Source organism: Chiloscyllium plagiosum, chromosome 4 (genome assembly GCF_004010195.1).
Source record: "Chiloscyllium plagiosum isolate BGI_BamShark_2017 chromosome 4, ASM401019v2, whole genome shotgun sequence".
Classification (NCBI taxonomy): Eukaryota; Metazoa; Chordata; class Chondrichthyes; order Orectolobiformes; family Hemiscylliidae; genus Chiloscyllium; species Chiloscyllium plagiosum.
The window spans coordinates 84,670,082-84,689,707 of NC_057713.1; the positions used below are offsets into that span (position 1 = coordinate 84,670,082).

At 39.2% G+C, this 19,626-nt stretch overlaps 1 protein-coding gene across 1 annotated transcript in view; it reads left to right on the top strand.

The window, feature by feature from the left end:
- The window catches only part of LOC122549488 (arf-GAP with SH3 domain, ANK repeat and PH domain-containing protein 1-like), a 363,467-nt gene that overhangs the window by 323,198 nt on the left and 20,643 nt on the right, over positions 1 to 19,626 (top strand). Inside the window, exons 27-29 of the mRNA XM_043689348.1 lie at positions 7,779 to 7,848; positions 9,047 to 9,111; positions 11,357 to 12,120. Of these exons, the coding sequence (XP_043545283.1) occupies positions 7,779 to 7,848; positions 9,047 to 9,111; positions 11,357 to 12,120 (899 nt within the window). The remainder of the gene's footprint in view (positions 1 to 7,778; positions 7,849 to 9,046; positions 9,112 to 11,356; positions 12,121 to 19,626) is intronic.

Below are 19,626 nucleotides of genomic sequence, written 5' to 3' on the forward strand. Positions count from 1 at the left end.
ATGTATATTCTGAAATAATATGGAAGAATCTGAGAGACAATGACTTTAAGGCACTTGCCATGGCCACGGTTGGAACCTTTGTTTCTGGCTAGTTTTTCACTAAATTAGTTAGGAAGATTAGATTGCATTACACAATCAGACCTGTAGAAAATTGAAATACTATACTCAGCGTGTTATCTAAAACTGTTGATAGGAGGAACTTTACTTGTTACTATTTGAAAGAAAAACCATAACAACATTGACATTATTTGGCTAATATTTCTAATACATCGCTTTGACTAATGCATTCTCAGAAGCAGTACTTGAACTAATACATGTATTTTTGGATGATCAGTCAAACTTGCAGGATGCTGCAACACACAGAACAATAGCCCAGCACTCTAACCTTTTTCAGGTTCTGCTGTGGAGTCTTGATAAAGCCTGTGAAACCTGTTTCAGATAACTTATGCTCATTAAATATATGGAATCTATAATGTAAAGAATTTATTGGTTTTAATAATCTTGTTCCACTATGAAGTGATTTTTCTTTAAGATTGTAAATTAGCTTTAAAAAAACTTGCATTATTTTTGAAAGATGTGAAATAATATAGCAGGAAAATAAGGACCAGTAAGTTTATGGAGAAAGTTTTGAATGTAGGTTTGCTTGCTGAGCTGGGAGGTTCATTTCCAGACATTTCATCACCCTACCAGGTAACATCTTCAGTGGGCCTCAGGCGAAGCACTGCTGATAAGTCCTGCTTTCTATTTATATGTTTGGGTTCCTTTAGGTTGGTGATGTCATTTCCTGTGGTGAAGTCACTTTCTGTTGCTTTTCTCAGGGGATGGCAGATGGGGTCTAACTCAATGTGTTTGTTGATAGAGTTCCGGTTGGAATGCCATTCTTCTAGGAATTTTCGTGCGTGTCTTTGTTTGGATTGTCCTAGGATGGATGTGTTCTCCCAGTTGAAGTGATGTCCTTCCTCATCTGTATGTGAGAGAGGGTCATGCCTTTTTGTGGCTAGTTGGTGTTCATGTATCCTGGTGGCTAGTTGTCTGCCTGTTTGTCCAATGTAGTGTTTGTTATAGTCCTGACACGGTATTTTGTAAATGACATTAGTTTTGCTTGTTGTCTGTATATGGTCTTCCAAGTTCATTAGCTGCTGTTATAGTGTGTTGGTGGATTTGTGGACTACCATGATGCCAAGGGGTCTGAATAGTCTGGCAGTCATTTCTGAGATGTCTTTGATGTAGGGTAGAGTGGCTATGGTTTCTGGACGTGTTTTGTCTGCTTGTTTGAGTTTGTTGCTGAGAAATCGGCGGACTGTGTTCATTGGGTGCCCATTTCTTTTTAGTGGAGCCTGTGGCCCAGTGAAGATGTTACTTAGGGTGAAGAAATGTCTGGAAATGAACCTTCCAGCTCAGCGAGCAAACCTACATTCAAAACCTCAACCTGAGCTACAAATCTTCTCAAAACTCGTTATGGAGAAAGTATTTGAAAATAATTTTCAGAATTCTGTTGGGCAAGCAAGTAATAACTAGTCTGAGAACAAAAAGAAATTAAGTATATTAAATGGAACTAAATGGCAGCCTGTGCACTGGTCAGAAAGAAACATGGAAATCAGTGGATAAATCAGTGAAATCATGGAACATTATTTAACTGTACTATTAAAAAGTGGAATATTTGGTTTAATTAGACAATTGTAGAGTATAAATCTAAAGAATGTCCATCAGGTAAAGAGCATTGGCCAGACCCAATCTGCATTGTGTGGATTTACTTCACCTAGTCACTAAAATGGCATTATCTCCAACAAGAAAGACAATTCAGGTGATTAGGGAATTAAAAGAAGTAATTTAATGTATGAAAGGAGACCTGTCCTTATAATTCAATTGTCCAAACAGCGTAAACAATAAAGCCAGAAAGGAAAAGAAACACCTCTCAACCACAATAAACATTTAAGGAAATTTTGGTGGGAGGCTCTGAATGAACTGTAGTATTTTGAAGTTCTGAGTAAAAGAAAGTTTTGAGGAGTTATTACAAAATAATGGCCAGTATTTAGAAGAGTAATTTTTATTAAGTCATTCAGGGTGTGCTGATTATAAAGATTTCTTGAAAATTGAGATTCATTTCCTTTCAATTGAGTTACTTGTTGAAGTGAGCTTTGTTTTACCAAAGCAGAAAAAACTAATCAGTTTTCTGAGAATAACAAGCACTGAGGTGCTTTACTGTCATTAACCAAAGATAAATTAGATGGGTATCAGAGCACAACTCAACATGTCATTCCTACAAGGAAAAAGCTCACACACACCGTTCATTGTTGACTGCACTTTGTAAGACGACTTTCACAAGATCTATTTTATTGGCCTTCTGGGCATAAGTCAAGTGTGTTAACTATGTGTTATTTTCTTGATCTGGTGACTGAAGAAAACACTTTAGAATTAAAGGAGCAATAACAGCAAAACTGACAAAAAGTAGAGAGTAATTTGGTGAAAAGTATAGAATGGTGGCTTCCATTAAGATCCAGTACCATTAAGATCATTGCTCTTTTTGATTTTTAAGACATGGAATTAGGAATATAGAGCATAATTTCAAAGTTTGCTGTTAACAGTAAAGTAATAAATGTATACTAGCCCTCAAGGGATGGCTATAAAATGGTGAGCTATGGTGCGCGGGAGTGATTTTTCAGGGAGTATTGTTGTGGAGCCTGTTACATTTTCACTGCAATGGCATTTCCCAGAAGTGGGGAAAGATGTTAAGTCACTTAAGTGGTCAACTAAGGCCATCTTCCTGCCAATGCAGGCATTCCATTAACAGTGGGTGAGCCGTTCTACCTCAAGGAAACACTGCAGAGAGATTTCTAAAGGCACATTCACACATCCCCACCCTCCTGACAATCTTGCAGAAGTCTGCCTCACTGACCCCACAAACCCAGATTCCTTTACCTTATTGCAAGGTCAACCTGTTTCCATAGTGTCTTTGCATCATCCTTCAACTTCTAGTCATAGAGATGTACAGCGTGGAAACAGACTCTTCAGTCCAATGCGTCCACGCCGACCAGATATCCCAACTTAATCTAGTCCCACCTGCCAGTACCTGGCCCATATCCCTCCCAACCCTTCCTATTCATATACCCACCCAGATACCTTTTAAACGTTGCAATTGTACCAGCCTCCGCCACTTCCTCTGGCAGCTCATTCCATACACGTGCCACCCTCTGAGTGAAAAAGTTGCCCTTTGGGTCTCTTTTATATCTTTCCTCTTTCACCCTAAACCTATGCCCTGTAGTTCTGGACTCCCCCACCCCAAGGAAAAGAGTTTGTCTATTTATCCTATCCATGCCCCTCATGATTTTATAAACCTCGTTAAGGTCACCCCGCAGCCTCCGACGCTCCAGGGAAAACAGCCCTAGCCTATTCAACCTCTCTCGATAGCACAAATGCTTCAACCCTGGCAACATCCTTATAAATCTTTTCTGAACCCTTTCAAGTTTCACAACATCTTTCCAATAGAAAGGAGACCAGAATTGCATGTTGGGATTGTTGAGTTCTTGCAGCTGGGATTCAATGTCCAACCAACTTAAACTGACATATAGAATGCTTTCATCTTAATCTAGTCATTGACACTAATTAATTTTTAAACATTTTGTAAGCAACCTGTTCAGGATGTTATGACACATCCCTGGAGGTGGAAGTGTTTTCTCATCAACCTATCAGAAATACTATTACACATCTCTGGAGCAGACGGGACTTGAGCCAGAGTCTTCTGACTCTGGGTAGGGACACTACCACTGCACCACAAGAGCTCTTCTGGAGCAGGGGGGACTTGAACCTTGTACCGCAAGAACTCCACTAGTTAGTTTGTATAATTTCATTAAATCGTAAAACATTTTGGATTGTACAAGTTATTCATCTTTGGCTTACAATAATTCATCACTTTGGAGATATACATAAGCACCTTGCACTACAAATCATGCTGTTTAATTTTGCTGAAAATTGTATCAAAGTTGGAATTACCAGCCAGAAATAGAAACTCCTTCTAATCATTTGAAAATATAGCATATGTGCCAGAAGTTAAATAGAGTTCATGAATGTAAAGAAGTGACCAAAAGCTGCTTGTGATGTTAACCAAATGGTTATTGGTTTGGATTTTACTGTCAGTGGTGAAGAAATGGCAATTGCTTATAGCTTCCCAGTCGCTTAATGTGCTCTTCTGAGGGGCACCTGATAGTTACTAGCGAATGTTTTCAATACAACACCCTCCATAGAACATCTGTGAGGTTTGTGAACAGGGCAAACAACATTGTGTCTCTCAGATCAATAAGGTTGAAAGGTTCCTTAGTGAAATCTGTATGGTTGATTTTGATGTTTATGGAAAAGTGTGATTTAAAATAAGCATCAAGACATCTTTCAGCCACATGCAAGCAACCTCCTAAGGAGCAAAGGTTGCCATTTAACATTAATTGCTCACTTAATTAGAACAGTATTAATTTGTGTTTTTAAGTTAAGCTTTTGGTCCATTGGTTCCCTTGGCTTTCTAATGCATGTTTGTGAAAGCAAGGTGACATCGTAGCATGTTAAGGGACTGAAACAATGCCAAGAAAACATGTCCACGTGCTCAGTACTGACGCTGTTTTCTCACCTGCTAATGGGAATAGTTTAATTCATAGTACATGTACTCAGAGGTTATCTTGTGTACTTTGGTAGTTCAGAATTCTAGCCTATCAGTTTTACATGGAGGATGCTTATGCTGTCAGCTGAAGTGACAGCTGTTAACATCAAGGCCACTTTCAACGGAGTGTGGCGTCAAGGAGCCCTAGCAAAACTGGAATCTCTAGGTATTAAGGGGCAAACTCTCTGGTTGGAGTCATACCTGGTAAATAGGAAGATAGGTATAGTTGTTGAAGGTCAGTCATTTCAGCTATTTGACATTAGTGCAGGAGTTATTCAGAATAATGCCCTATGCCAAACCATCTTCAGCTGTTTCATCAGTAATCTTCCCTCCATCATAAGGTCAGAAGTGAGGATGTTTGCCAATGATTGCATAATGTTCAGCACTATTCATGACTTTTCAGATACTGAAGTAGTCCATCTTTAAATGCATCAAGAGGGACAGAGGCTGAATAAGCTGGGGCTATTTTCCCTGAAGCGTTGGAGGCTTAGAAGTGACCTTATAGAGTTTAATAAAATCATGAGGGGCATGGATAGAGTGAATAGCCAAGTTCTTTTTCTCAGGTTAGGGGAGTCCAAAACTAAAGGACATAGGTTTAAGGTGAAAGGGGAATGATATAAAAGGGATCTAATGAGCAAATTTTTCATGCAGTGTGTCGTGCATGCGTGGAATGAGCTGCCAGAGGAAGTGGTGGAGGCTGGAACAATTAGAACATTTGAAATGCATCTGGATTAGTACATGAGTAGGTTTAGAGGTATAAAAGCCAAATCCTAGCAAATTGACTGATTTGATTTAGGATATTTGGTTGGCATGGATGAGTTGGACAGAAGGGTCTGCTTCTGTGGTGTACAACTCTTACTTCAAGAGCTGGAAAATATCCAGGCTTGGACCGACAAGTGGCAAAGTATCATTTGTGCCAGGCAATAATCTGTTCACCGCCCCTTGACATTCAATAGTGTTATCAATGAATCACCCACTATCAACATTCTTGGGAATTACCATTGACCAGAAATTCAATTGGACTCATCAGAAAAATACAGTGGTTACAAGAGTAGGTCAGAGGCTAGGAAATTTACCTCCTGACTCTCCAAAACCTGTTCACCATATTTACAAGCCACAGGTCAGGTGTGTGACCTGGATGGGTGCAGCTCCAACAACACTCAAGAAGGTTGACACCATCAAGACAAAGCAGCCTACTTGATTGACAGCGCATCCACAAGCATCGACTCCCTCTGCCTCTGATGCTCAGTGTGTACTATCTACTAGATGCAATGCGGAAATTCACCATAGATCCTCAGACAGCATCTTCCAAACCCATAACCACTTTCATCCAGAAGGACAAGGGTAGCGGATAAATGGGGGCACCATCACCTGCAAGTTCCCTTCCAAGCCACTCATCATCCTGGCATGGAAATATATCACCGTTCCTTCACTGTTGCTGGGTCAAAATCTTGGAATTCCCTCCTTAAGGGCATTGTGATTCAATCTACAATATGTAGAATGCAGCCATTTAAGAAGGTATTAAATTTTAGGCGGCAGACTAAAACAATCCTGGAAAGATCTCTATGTTCCCTTCAGTGCACCTCAGCCAGGGTCTCCAAGATGGTCAAACTGCACTGTTCTCTACAAAACCTTGAGGTTCCAGACTGTTGGGCGATTAAGATGCAGAACAGAATGCCTGTTCGAAGAAAGGAGGAGGTAGATAAGTAAGAACAAGGTGATGAGAGGAGTGCACCCCTGACAGCACACGTTGCTGCCCAGGATGCGCTGGTTCTGCAACTTCTACTTGGGTTTCACCAATACATCATTATGTACCTTTTCCTCCCCTCATTTATAGTTGTCCTGCAAGTAATCAAGTATCCATTTCTTATTCTCTTCACAGCCCCACCCCTCAGTTCTCCGCCAGCTCCCACAATTATTTACTGTCAATTCCAATGCTGCTCTTCAAATGACTGGAAAAGTATCTTCTCGCTTGAAAAATTATTTTAATTTTTTTAAGCATTTTTGACAATCCCAAAAATGTTGTACAAGACCATCTTTGAAGCCCCAGAGAAAAACATTTGCAAAAACTGGTTGAATTGATCCACCAAATATGAAAGCGAACCTTGGATGTGGGTGGTTGCCATCTTTGTCTTCTTTGCATTGATATATCTTAAATTGTTACACATCCCCCACATTATAGCTTATATCACCATCATCTGCTTGATTCCTTGTAATCTGTTATAAGGTACTGGTAACTGAAACATCCATTGTAGATAAACATCCATTTGAGGATGACTACTAATACAACTATAGTGTGCGGCTGGGAAAGAATTGACTTATGTCATGAGTATATACAAATTCATGATTTTTGGAACCAGAAAAATAGGTTTGTCTTACGCACCATGATCTGCAGTAATTCAGTTCTGAAAAAGTAACTCTCCACATCCTAGGAAAGTAAATTTTGTCTGACTGGTTGTCAACTATGATTAAAATTTATCATGCCATTCAAAATTCACTTAAACTTGACAACTTAGCCTTGGCTTTTTCTGGCATGTTTAGTAGGTGACTAGTGGGTAAGTACCAAAACTTCACACACCTTAATTTATTTTAATGCAAATTCACTTGTCGTAAAGCTGATGGAGGAGCAAGACAAATTGAACAGCAGCTTCCTGATTTTCATGTTGAACTATACATGTGCATACCTTGAAAGCTGCTGAGAGAATTTATTCCAAAATAGTGGTCTCACAACTAATCGTACAAAATCTGAGCTAATGATTTGTCAATTAATTAATTTTCCAGCTTATTTTTAAAACATGAAACAATGCTTAGAATTAGGGAAAATGTGATTTAAATAATGTATTTTGTGGTTCAGAATTTTAAAATTAATAGTGAACAATACAAATAGCATTTGTTTCTTTGTTTTGGATAATATATTCCCAATTTTATTTTACTGGAATTCTTTGGATTGCTGCATTTAGAGTTAGTGATCAGTCATCTAAATTCTGGTTAGTGTTTCTTGATACTTGACTTTTGGTATTGGAATTTGCTTGCATCCATTTTTGGTGGCTTATTGTGTGTTTTTGTTTTCTAACTAATTTCATATCTAAATTAACGTTAAACCAATCTAAAATAATATTTAACTGTCTCTTAGGTACAGATTCTGGTCCCCCACAGTCAAATCGAACAGGAAATAAGTTTGAGGGGTTGTCTCAACAATCAAGGTAACTATAGATTTTTTTTGGTTGATGTTTAAATTAAATTATGAATGAGCCCTTTTTTCCTCACAAAAGGAGCAATATCCTGCTGAAATGGAATAATTCCAATTGTTAGCTATCAGAGCTACCAAACACCAGTTTAACATTTGTTTTAGGATTACTGGAGTTTAAATGTTGCATAATACTAATCTTTTTGAAAGAAGTTAAGATAATTGTCATTTTTTAAAAAGTGTTCCTGTTGGGCAATGAACCGTTTAACAGTCATTTAACAGTCTCCTGCTGGTTTAGTGTTGTCTTATTTGAATGGGTCTAATTAATTGATAGATACCATCTATTTCAGTGAATGTTAGAGCATTTAATGGTGCATGTGTACATGGTGATTCTGTTGTATGTAACAATTAGTGAAAATACATACATTAATTCATTTTCAGTAGTCTAATATTGTTCCAATGTATTGGATAAACCTTTTTCTCAAGGCTCCAACACAGATTGCTCTCTTTTCATCAATAGGTGGATACATGTGTTTCAACCTATTATCCAGCAGCTTATCTTCTACTGTTATACAGTCTCAAGCTTCATTATCCAATAAGACTAGTTTTGTGAGAAGTTCAGTAAATGTCTACCCTCCCCTTGCAACTAACCTATCTCTCTCTCTCTCTCCATTTTTTTTATTGAGCACAAGGAGCTCTGCTAAAAGGAAGTATCTAAACAGTGCAAATCCCCTCAGCAATATGATAATACTATATGAATAACATGGTTACTCCTAGTTCCTCGAAGTGTAGTGCTATCAAAAGTTCAACTGGATTCACATCTGCGTATAACTAGATAACTTTGTAAGTGACCACCACAGTCATGTCATCTGGCCCTTTTCAACTTGAAAGGTGGCCCACTCTTCTTTGTCTCCCAAAAAATTTACTGTGACAATTGCTCATCGGCCAGAAATAACGTAGCAAATTTTCAATATTTTCTGATGTGTTAGACAATACAGTTTTATAGATTTCAGCTTAAAAGACTGACAATATTTTAAATATTACTCAAGAAATATTCCTACTCACAACATAAAGTCCCTATTCTTATTTAAGAAATGTATTGGACAAAACAGAATGAGAGATTCATAGATTATATGCTTTTATTTTCATCCTGAAAGCACGATTCAGAAGTGGTTATCCATTTGGTGACTCATTGTCTTTCATTTGCTTTACAGTACTGGAACTGGAACCACAAAAACTGCCTTAGGTCCACGAGTGCTTCCAAAACTACCTCAAAAAGGTAAGATTAAATGTGTGTGCGTTACATTTGACGTTCAAATACTTAAACTTGTAAATTAACATGATATTGTAACATTTTACAAGATTAGCTCTTATTTTGAAGCTTTCTTTCATTGGCATGTATTATTTCCCACTCTTTTTACAAAATATCTATGAAATACCTGTGGACTCTAGTTAGTTAAAAGTTTTTCATTTGGTGCACATCCAATTTCCCTCATGAGTTTGTAAAGCTTGTTAAATGGCATAAGTAGTCAGAAGAACATAATACACATCATTATCTTAAGATAACTCCTCTTTTAAAATAAAATTGACACCCTGCAGAATTCTAAAGTCTTTAAGTACCATGTTTCTTTCCCACACACTCATACTATGCCTTTTAAAGCAACATCTTCTAACATAGAATCATAGAAGCTCTGCAGCACAAAAAGAGGCCACTTAGTCCATGGTGTGCGTACATGACTGGCTAAGCCTCAGATCAGTCATCTAATTTTGAAAACTACATTTACCAGGATAATGTCTGCCAGTTCTTCTCAGCCTAAGACGTCAGTCCTAACCTTCAAGTTCCCAGGTACATTTGTGCTGCTCCATTGACCATGCGATTTTAAGTCATGTAGCATACTCTGAACTTGAGTGTTTAATTAAAGAAATTGTGAACATTACACAAATTGAAAGCCATATATATAAGTATGGTGAGAATTGCAAAAACAGAGTGAAAGAGAAATGAGAGATATTCCACTAATTTAAGAATAAAGAAAATGGTAAATAGGTTGGCTCATACAGCAAAATAAAACACGCATGGAAGGAAATAAGGTGCTAAGACACCAGAGAAACAATGACAAGGGAATTATTTTTCTCTTCATTGTATAGGAGAAATGCTTTGTGAAAAAAAAAGTATTTTTATAATACCTTAAAGCCTCTCAATGTCTCATATATACATATAATTATCTACTTTGAAATATAGTCACTCTATTGCAGATGAAAGTAGTGGCCATTTTGCATTCAGCAAAGTTCCACAAACAGTGAGACAAATGATTAGTGGAGGGATTTTCTTCAGTCCTGGTCCTATATTTTTTCCTCAACCAAAAAAAAACTTACCTGAGCATTTAAATCACTAATGCTTGTAACACTTCTCAGGTGTACCACATTTCCAGGAATTACAATGGGAATAGTTGAGAGTTATAGAGATTCACAAAATTGGCCTCAATGTATTATGAATTAAGATGAAAATCATGTTGTGAATATGCTTAAAGATGGACCTATAGCAGGCCTCAGTGACTAGAACTGTTAGTTTAACTATATCCACTATGTACAGAGCTGGGAGCAATCTTTACATGATTATATTAGAATAAGTCCTTAAACACAATGTCACATGACTTTACATCACTTTCTGTGATGCCATCAGTTAAAATGTTGATCACTGCTGCATTGTACTACACCCATAATTGTTATCCAGTATTGGAAAGTACTTGTGTAGGTTTTGGTTGAGGGTGCTTATGGACGAAACTCAAATTCTTTTGACTAGATGAATAGCTTGCCGAATTCATACCCTAAGCTTTCACCAGAGTCACATGTCAAGAGATGTGACAACTATGAATCTTACCAGCATGAGGCAACACATTTACATAAGAGAACATTGAAAAATAAAAACAACTGGAAATTAGTTGATGTTTTTGGGAGTGCATGTAGGGATGGATATTGGAAAGATGATATGAGACCTTTGAAATGAGAGAATCCTAAAGTCCTTCACTAATTGTAGGAATAAGCTTTAAAATGCCATTTTAAGTTGACATTCAAAGCCTACTTACAACAAAAATTGTGACATTTTATTTCCAAGTTTTCTGCTAGGAGACCAAATTGAGCATCTCTCAGTAATAGACCATCTTAAGAAATGAACAAAAACTCTAAAGAAAATAAATGTTGATTTTCTAAAGTATTATAGTGTAGGGTTATGGTGGAGTTAGCCCCACATGAGTCATTTGAAGGAAAATTAGAAGAACTTGAGGGAAAGGGAGGAATGGTGTAAGACACAGTAAAACAAGCTTTATATTTTGATTAGAACTGATTTTCATTTCAAAGTAAGGTTCACATTGTTTGTCTAGTCATTTTTCATCTATTTGTGAAATGATTTTCACAAACTTTCACCCTGTTAAAGGATGAAAGATATTTTATAGTGATGTTTAGTTTTATAACCCAAATGAGTACTTCAACTGAAAAACACTAATCTTTGTACTTCTTCCAACTTCCAGTGTCCTTGAGAAAAATCGATAGTATCCATCACAGTTCAGTAGATAAATCAAATCCAGACACTTTTCAGAAGCCACATCCAGGAGACCTGACCCAGAAATCACATGTGGAAGATCCCTCCCAGAAGCCGCATCCAGGGGACCTGCCCCAGAAGCCGCATCCGGGGGACCTGCCCCAGAAGCCGCATCCGGGGGACCTGCCCCAGAAGCCGCATCCGGGAGACCTGCCCCAGAAGCCGCATCCGGGAGACGTGCCTCAGAAGCCGCATCCGGGAGACCTGCCCCAGAAGCCGCATCCGGGAGACCTGCCCCAGAAGCCGCATCCGGGAGACCTGCCCCAGAAGCCGCATCCGGGAGACGTGCCTCAGAAGCCGCATCCGGGAGACCTGCCCCAGAAGCCGCATCCGGGAGACCTGCCCCAGAAGCCGCATCCGGGGGACCTGCCCCAGAAGCCGCATCCGGGGGACCTGCCCCAGAAGCCGCATCCAGGGGACTTACCCCAGAAGCCGCATCCGGGGGACCTGCCTCAAAAACCCAAAGATCTGCCACCAAAACCACAGCCAGGAGAAATCCCTCAAAAACCCCATATCGGAGAAGTCATCCAAAAGTCCCAGCCTGTGGAGATGTCCCAAAAGCCACAGGTTCAGGAGATTTCTCCAAAGCCACAGACAAGGGACATACTGCAGAAACAGCCATCTGAAGATGCAAATGGTACACCTCCCAGTTTACCTGAAACCCCTGTACCCCTACCACGGAAGATAAATACAGTAAGTATACTTATTTCAAGTTCAATTTAATCTGTAATTATGCTGAAATAACTGCACAGAGCTGGTATTCTGTCATCAAGTCACTCTTTATTTACTTGTGCAAGTACACTGGCTGTGGTCAGCCAGCTTGGGGTCAATTGCCTGAACTGAGGAGATTCTCATCTCCTGATTATATTTCTTTGTTTCCTCAGTGGCACTGGCGGTCAGTTCAGGAACCAGTTCAAACAAACAGCAAATCACAGTGACTGCACCCCAGCCAGTCCTCAAAAACAAAAGAACCCACAGTAATACACTGGCTGTGGCCAGCCAACTCCGAGTCAGTGCCTGAACTGAGGAGATTCTCATGTCCTGGTTAAATTTGTTTTTTTTTTAATCCGCAACACTATTGCCAAACAGTAGTAGTGCTTATTTCTCCCCAGCACCCATGTCATGTGTGTGCAGGATGCAATACACAGTGAAGAAACATCGAGTGCAGAAAACTTTACTGATATTCCACCACCTGGAAGAAAAAAAACACCGGAGAGGCCAATAATATCCTGAATATATCTGTCATTTCTTTTTTATTTAAACCAATACAAATTACAAGCAAATAGTTAGCATGAACTGTCATATACAAGAAACAGCAATTTCCAGGGGAAAGGGGCAGCAAAGGCAGACCCTAAACCCCACCGATCAACCAGTTTTCAGGGAAATGAGACAAATCTCAAACCCCACTTTCAGTCACCACAAAAGTAACAGTAACAAATAAATTCAAGAGAGTCCAATCAGCAAACTCCATACCCAAATCGTTGAAGATCAACAGGACAGGTTGAGAAAGTGATTAAAAGACTCTGGACCTCCAAGGCAAGGGGACAAAGGCAAGTAGGTTATAATGAACATTTATAAAACAACAGTTCGGCTCTGGATGTGTCCGATTCTAACCACCACAAATTAGGAAGGATAGGAAGTCTTTAGAAAAGGTGTAAGAAAGATCTATGAGAATTAGGTTCTTCTTCATTGGAATAATGGAATTACTTGGAATAATTGGAGAGGTCGTAGTTTAAGAAAAGGTTATGAGGAGATTTGATAATGTAAAACAATGACTGCATATGCTGGAAACCAGATTCTGGATTAGTGGTGCTGGAAGAGCACAGCAGTTCAGGCAGCATCCAAGGAGCTTCGAAATCAACGTTTCGGGCAAAAGCCCTTCATCAGGAAAGGGTTTTGCCCGAAACGTCGATTTCGAAGCTCCTTGGATGCTGCCTGAACTGCTGTGCTCTTCCAGCACCACTAATCCAGAGTGTGAGGAGATTTGATAGCAATGTTCAAAATCACAACTATTCTACACAAAGTAGCAAGTAGGAAATGTTTGAGAATTGGAGAAGGCATATTTAATCTGTTTGGCCAAAAGAGAACAAAGGTGCCTTGAGCAGGACTTTTATTATCTAGTTTAGCTCAGAATCTGGAATGCATTGTCTGGGAGTGAAAGAGGCAGATTCAATCTTGATGTTCTAGAATCTCAGAATTATAAAATTACAGAAGAAAGCCATTTAACCCAATGTTTTTTCCACTGCCCTCCAAATGAGCAATCCACCTCATGCCATTTTCTTGCCTTCTCACCTTAACCCTGTACATCCTTTTCAGATTAAAGTCTAATTCCCTTTGATTTCATCACATTCTAAGTCAGTGCATTACAAACCATAACCACTTGTTGCATTAAATTTAATTTATTGTCACGTGTACCGAGGCACAGTGAAAAGCTTTGTCTTGTGAGCAATACAGGCAGATCACATAGTTAAATAGCATAGATAAGTAAAAAATAGGTAAACAGTGGCAAAACAAAAACACAGGTACAGGCAAATGTTAATAGTTTGTGAGTCCATTCAGTATTCTAACAACAGTAGAGTAGAAACCATTTCAAAACCGCTGATGCGTGTTCAGGCTTCTGTACCTCCTCCCCGATGGTAGAGATTGTAGAAAAGCATTGCCAGGGTGAGGTAGATTTTTGAGAATGCTGGCGGCCTTTCCTTGACAGCAGGCTTGGTAGATGGATTCTATAGATGGGAGGTTGGCCTTCCTATAAATGTTGGCAAGGGTATTTGCTGTCATGTCAAAATTTCTCAGCTGCCTGAGGAAGAAGAGATGCTGTTGGGCCTTTGTAACCAGTGTGTCCACATGAAGAGTCCACGAAAACTTGTTGTGGATGACCACTCCCAGAAACTTGACACTCTCCACTTGTTCCACCTCTGTGCTGTGTAGGGGGCAGGAGTAACATCCTGCCGAAAGTCAATAATGAGCTCCTTGGTTTTGCTGGCATTGAGATCTAGATTGTTCTCAGTGCAGCATTTTTCTAGGTCTTCCACTATCCCGTCTATAGTCTGTTTTATCACCATCTGAGTTTCGACCAACTATCGTGGTGTCATCAGCGAACTTGTAAATGGCATTAGTCTGGTATTTGGCAACGCAGTCATGGGTATACAGTGAGTACAGTAGGGGGCTGAGTACACACCTCTGGGGGGCTCCAGTGTTGAATGTTGGTGAGGATGAAATATTGTCCCCAGTCTTCACTGATTGTGGCCTGTGGGTCAGGAAACTGAGGATCTAGTTGCAGAGAGTTGGGCTTAGTCCAATATCACTACATTTAGTAATCATTGATCATTTTTTTTGTTATAATGCTTTTCTTATGATACTTTTGCAGTTTTTACTATTTATTTAAATCTGTGTCCTCTTGTTCTCAATTATTCTACCAATGTGAATAGTTTCTCCCTAACTACACTGTGATCCCTCATGATTTTCAGTACCCCTATCAAATCTCCTCGCAATCTTCTTTTCTACAAGGAAATTAGTCACCATTTCTTCTATCTTCATAACTCATCCTTAAAATCATTCTTTTGAGTCTTTTCTGCATTCTGTTCAGTGCCTTTACATCCTTCCAAAAGTGCAGTGCTCCAGCTGAGACCAAACTAGTGTTTTATACAAGTTCAGCATAACCTCACTCTTGTGCTCTGTGCGTTTATTTATAAAGCCAAGTTTGCTATATATTTGTTAACTGCTTTCTCAACCTGTCCTGCCACCTTTAATTGTTTATGCACATCTGCATCAAAGTCTCTCTGCTTCTGCACCCCTTTTAGAGTTATGCTTTTAATTTTATATTGTCTCTCCATAGTCTTCATACTGATATGTATGACTTTTGTTATGAGAATAGATTGAAGAATTTGGGACCCTTGAAGAGAAAGTGGCTGAGAGGAAATTTGATAAAGGGTTTCAAAATCATGGGCAGGCTGAGTATAGTAGATAGTTAGCTGTTCATGCTCATAAAAGAGAAAAAATTGAGTGGTTAGGATATGAAATAAATTGCCTGGAAATGTGGTGGAGGCAGTTTTGATTGAGGTATTCAAAAGAGCATTGAATGGTTTTTAGGATAGTAATTGAGTGCAAGGATATGCGGAAAAGGCAAGAGATTGATGCTAGGTAATAGAATTGGTGCAGACATGATGAGCCAAACAGCTGCCTTCTGCACCATGACAGTTCTGTGATTTCATATTTCATCATATTAACCTCTGTCTGGTACCTGTGGTGTTCCCTCTAAGCTGCACAGCAATCGAGAATCCATGCACGCTGATCAACATGCCAACACATTGATTTATGGGTTTAGAAGTCATCATTTTCAAAGGACCTCAGAGTCCACGCACCAAACAAAGAATTATAGGCATTATTGGTCACCTATGCACTTATTTCACCAATTTGGCCTCACTGTTCAAAATGCTTTCAAGTTTCATGGCATGTACAAACTTTGAAACTGTTCTGCACACCAAACAACCAGGCATTAAGATCTCTGTCAGGAAAAGTAAGGATACTAATACTGATCTCTGGACATCTCCAGTATACATCTTCTTGCAATCTGATAAGCGTCTGCTAACCATTACTCATTTCCTGTTACTGAGCCAATTTCATGTGCATGTTGCTACTGTCCCTTTTAATCCAAAAACTATAGTTTTGCTCACAACACTGTATCAGATACCTTTTGTAAATACATGTATACCTCATCAACCCTATTTGTAACCTCTTCAAAACAAAACTCGAATTATTTAACATGATTTTCCTGGAAGAAATCCTTGCTAATGTTCCTTAATTAATCTGCAATTGTCCGTGCGGATGTTAATTTTATTTCCAATTACTTTAAGTTTCCCTCACCACCAAATTTAAACTGACTGGCCTGTAATTGCTGAGTTTAATTTTACACCCATTTTTGAACAAGAATGTAACATTTCGAATTCTTCAGTCCCCTAGCACCACCCAAGGGAAAACATTATGGCCAGTATTTCTGCAATTTTAGTCCTGCCCTTCTCTGAGCCAGGTCTTTGTTAAAGCTATAATATTAAATTTCAACATGGCAATTGCAACATATTCCCATAACTCAGTGATTAGTACTTTTGAGGCCCCGATTGTTAATTTCCTACCTAGCTGCCTAAATTCTAACTGCAAGACAACTTTTTCCGCTCTGTGCCTTGGTCATTTGTACAAGTGTGGGCTGTGATTTCTGCTGTTCATCTTCCCCATCAGATTTCCTTACAATTGCTTACTGACATCCTTGACCCTGGCGCAAGGGAACCATTAGCACATCACTATTCTTTCCCAACAACAGGAAAAAAGATGCCTTTGCAGTATGACAATATGTTGAAAATGTTGGCATTTGCTAAAATTTGGGTAGTTTAGTTTCACTAAGGTTTGATGTATTACTTCCTATGTCTCACATTAGTCATCAAAAAATGTTTTGGTCAGTTCTAGTAAAGAAAAGAGTTGAATTGTGGCATATGGCAATTCAGTCTAAAATCTGCAAACAATCTCAGTGATAGGCATAAAAGAGTCCAGATCACATTCCTGAATGTCAAAACAGGTCTAATTTAATCAATTTATTCAATGGAAGCTGAGGGATAACCCCGTTTGAAAGTGAATTAAGTTGGTAACAGGAAATAAAAAAGCTGTGAGGAATCCTAGAAATAAGGTGACACAAAGCCAAGTATTGAGTATACTTTGAATGCAGAATGATGTCGAAAAGACAAAGGGCACTCCACCTGAATGCACATAGTATTCGCAAGTAGACGATCTAAACAGCAAAAAGTAAGATAAATGATTGATATAATTGGAATTACAGAAACGTGGCTGCATGGTGGTCTTGACTGGGAACTGAATATTCAGGAATATTTGACATTTAGGAAGGAGGGTCAAGAAGGAAATGAAGGGAGAGTGGCACTCATAATAAATGAGAAATGAGAATCTCAAATTAAATAACAATGTATGGAATCTGGTGAAACTAAGAAACAGCAAGTGGTAGCAAACATGATTGGAGTTATTTACAGCTGAAAATGTGTTGCTGGAAAAGCGCAGCAGGCCAGGCAGCATCCAAGGAGCAGGAGAATCGACGTTTCGGGCATGAGCCCTTCTTCAGGAATCTTCTTCGGGCTCATGCCCGAAACATCGATTCTCCTGCTCCTTGGATGTTGCCTGCCCTGCTGCGCTTTTCCAGCAACACATTTTCAGCTCTGATCTCCAGCATCTGCAGTCCTCACTTTCTCCTGGAGTTATTTACAGACCACTAGTGGTCTATGTAGCAATGGTAGTGGTAGCGCGGGACATGGTATAAATAAGAAAATGAGAGAAGCTTGCAGCATTAGCAACACAGTAATCATGGATAAATTCATTCTGCATTTAGACTGGGTAAACTAATTGAACACAAAAGCTGGATTGTCCTTAGGTTAGGTTTCTTGAGCAATATATTAAAGAGCTGACTAGAGAACAAGCAATTTTCAATTGAGAATTATGTAATGAAAAAGAGCCAATTAGTAATTAGTGACTTTAGAAGGGGTTCTAGGATTTTGACTGAACAGTGGTGTGGTAGTGGCAATATGCTTCCACGTCAGGATGGTATGTGGCATGCAAGGGTACTTTTGCAGGTGATGGTGCTCCTATGAATCTGCTGCCTTGTCTTTCTAGGTGGTAGAGGTCATTGGTTTGGAAGGTGTGGCTGCAGTCCACCTTGTAGATGGTGCACACTCTGCCACTGTATGTTAGTAGTGGAGGGAGTGAATGTTGAAGATGGTGAGTGGGGTGCCATTCAAGTGGACTGTTTCATCCTGGATACTTTGAGCATATTGTGTCTTGAAGCTGCATTCATCCAAGCAAACAGTGAGTATTCCTGACTTCTGCCTTGTGTTTGGTGAGCCAAGAGATGAGTTACTTACTACAGAATTCCTGTTCTCTGACCTGCTGTTGTAGTTACAGCATTTATATAACTGTCAAGTCCAGTTTCTGGTCAGTGGTAAATTCTGGAAGCTGATAATGGGATATTCAGTAATGGTAATGTCAAGGAGAGACAGTTAGATTCCTTCATGTTGAAAATAGTTATTGCCTAACATTGGTTTATTGTAAATGTTACTTGGCAGTAAATGTTATCTGGGTCATGCTACATGTGGATAGGACTGTACTTGTAACTGAAAAGTGCTCAATGTATCGAATATGTGCAATCATCCCTCATTTTGAATTTATGATGGAGGGAAGATCATTGAAGTAACAGAAGAGAGTTGGGCCTAGGTCACTCCCCTGAGAAAAACCCGCAGAGATGTTCCAGGTATGAGATGATTGGCCTTCTACAATCACAGTCATTTTCCTTTGTGCTGGGTATAACTCCAACCAGTGAAGGTTTTTTGATGTTTTTTCATGGGATGTTTGTGCTGCTGGGATGGTCAGCATATGTTGCCCTTGAGAACATGATGGTGAGCCTCTTGTTCACTCCTCCCCCCACCAAATTGCAAGTGACTAATTTTTCCAAGGCCCCTTTATACCATACTCAGCCAAATGTTGCTTTTCAAGGGCTGTCACTTTCGCCTCAGCTCTTTTGGCCATGTTCAAAGTATTTAAATGTTTTCATGATTCCATATGAAGTACAAGGTCTATTTTGAGACAATGATTAAACACTTGATCAGTGCTTTTCAAATAGGTTAGGTGTATAGGGTTTCTCGAATAACAGAATTTGGCCTTGTTGACTCAGCAAAATCACCCATGCTGTTTGCAGAACTAATATTGCCTATTCAGGCTGATATCCTTGTTTTAAGAAGTTCCATTTGGAATTTCTCATCCTTCATCTTGAATAGAAGGAAATACAATTTACAAAACTCGTGTCAACCTAAAGGTGAGAATGGCTTCTTACACAACTCATCGGGAGAAACTTCTAAAAGGCAAAGTTCAGAGATTGGAGACCAAGACAACCCTTAAAAATGAAACACTCCTTTTCCTGGACCAGGCTGTATTAAGTCCAGGAAACTTCCTAAAATATCTAAAGGATCACAACAAGTCTCTTTTCCATATCATCTAACATTCTTCTACGTCACTGCCACCTGGAATTCATGAAACCTCTCTGGATTGATGACTGTCTTTGAAGTTGAACCTTTTAAAATACATTTTGAAAACTTGCAGTGGAATTGTCTGTGTTTGTCAGGAATTTTCCATGACCACTTGATGAATAATGTA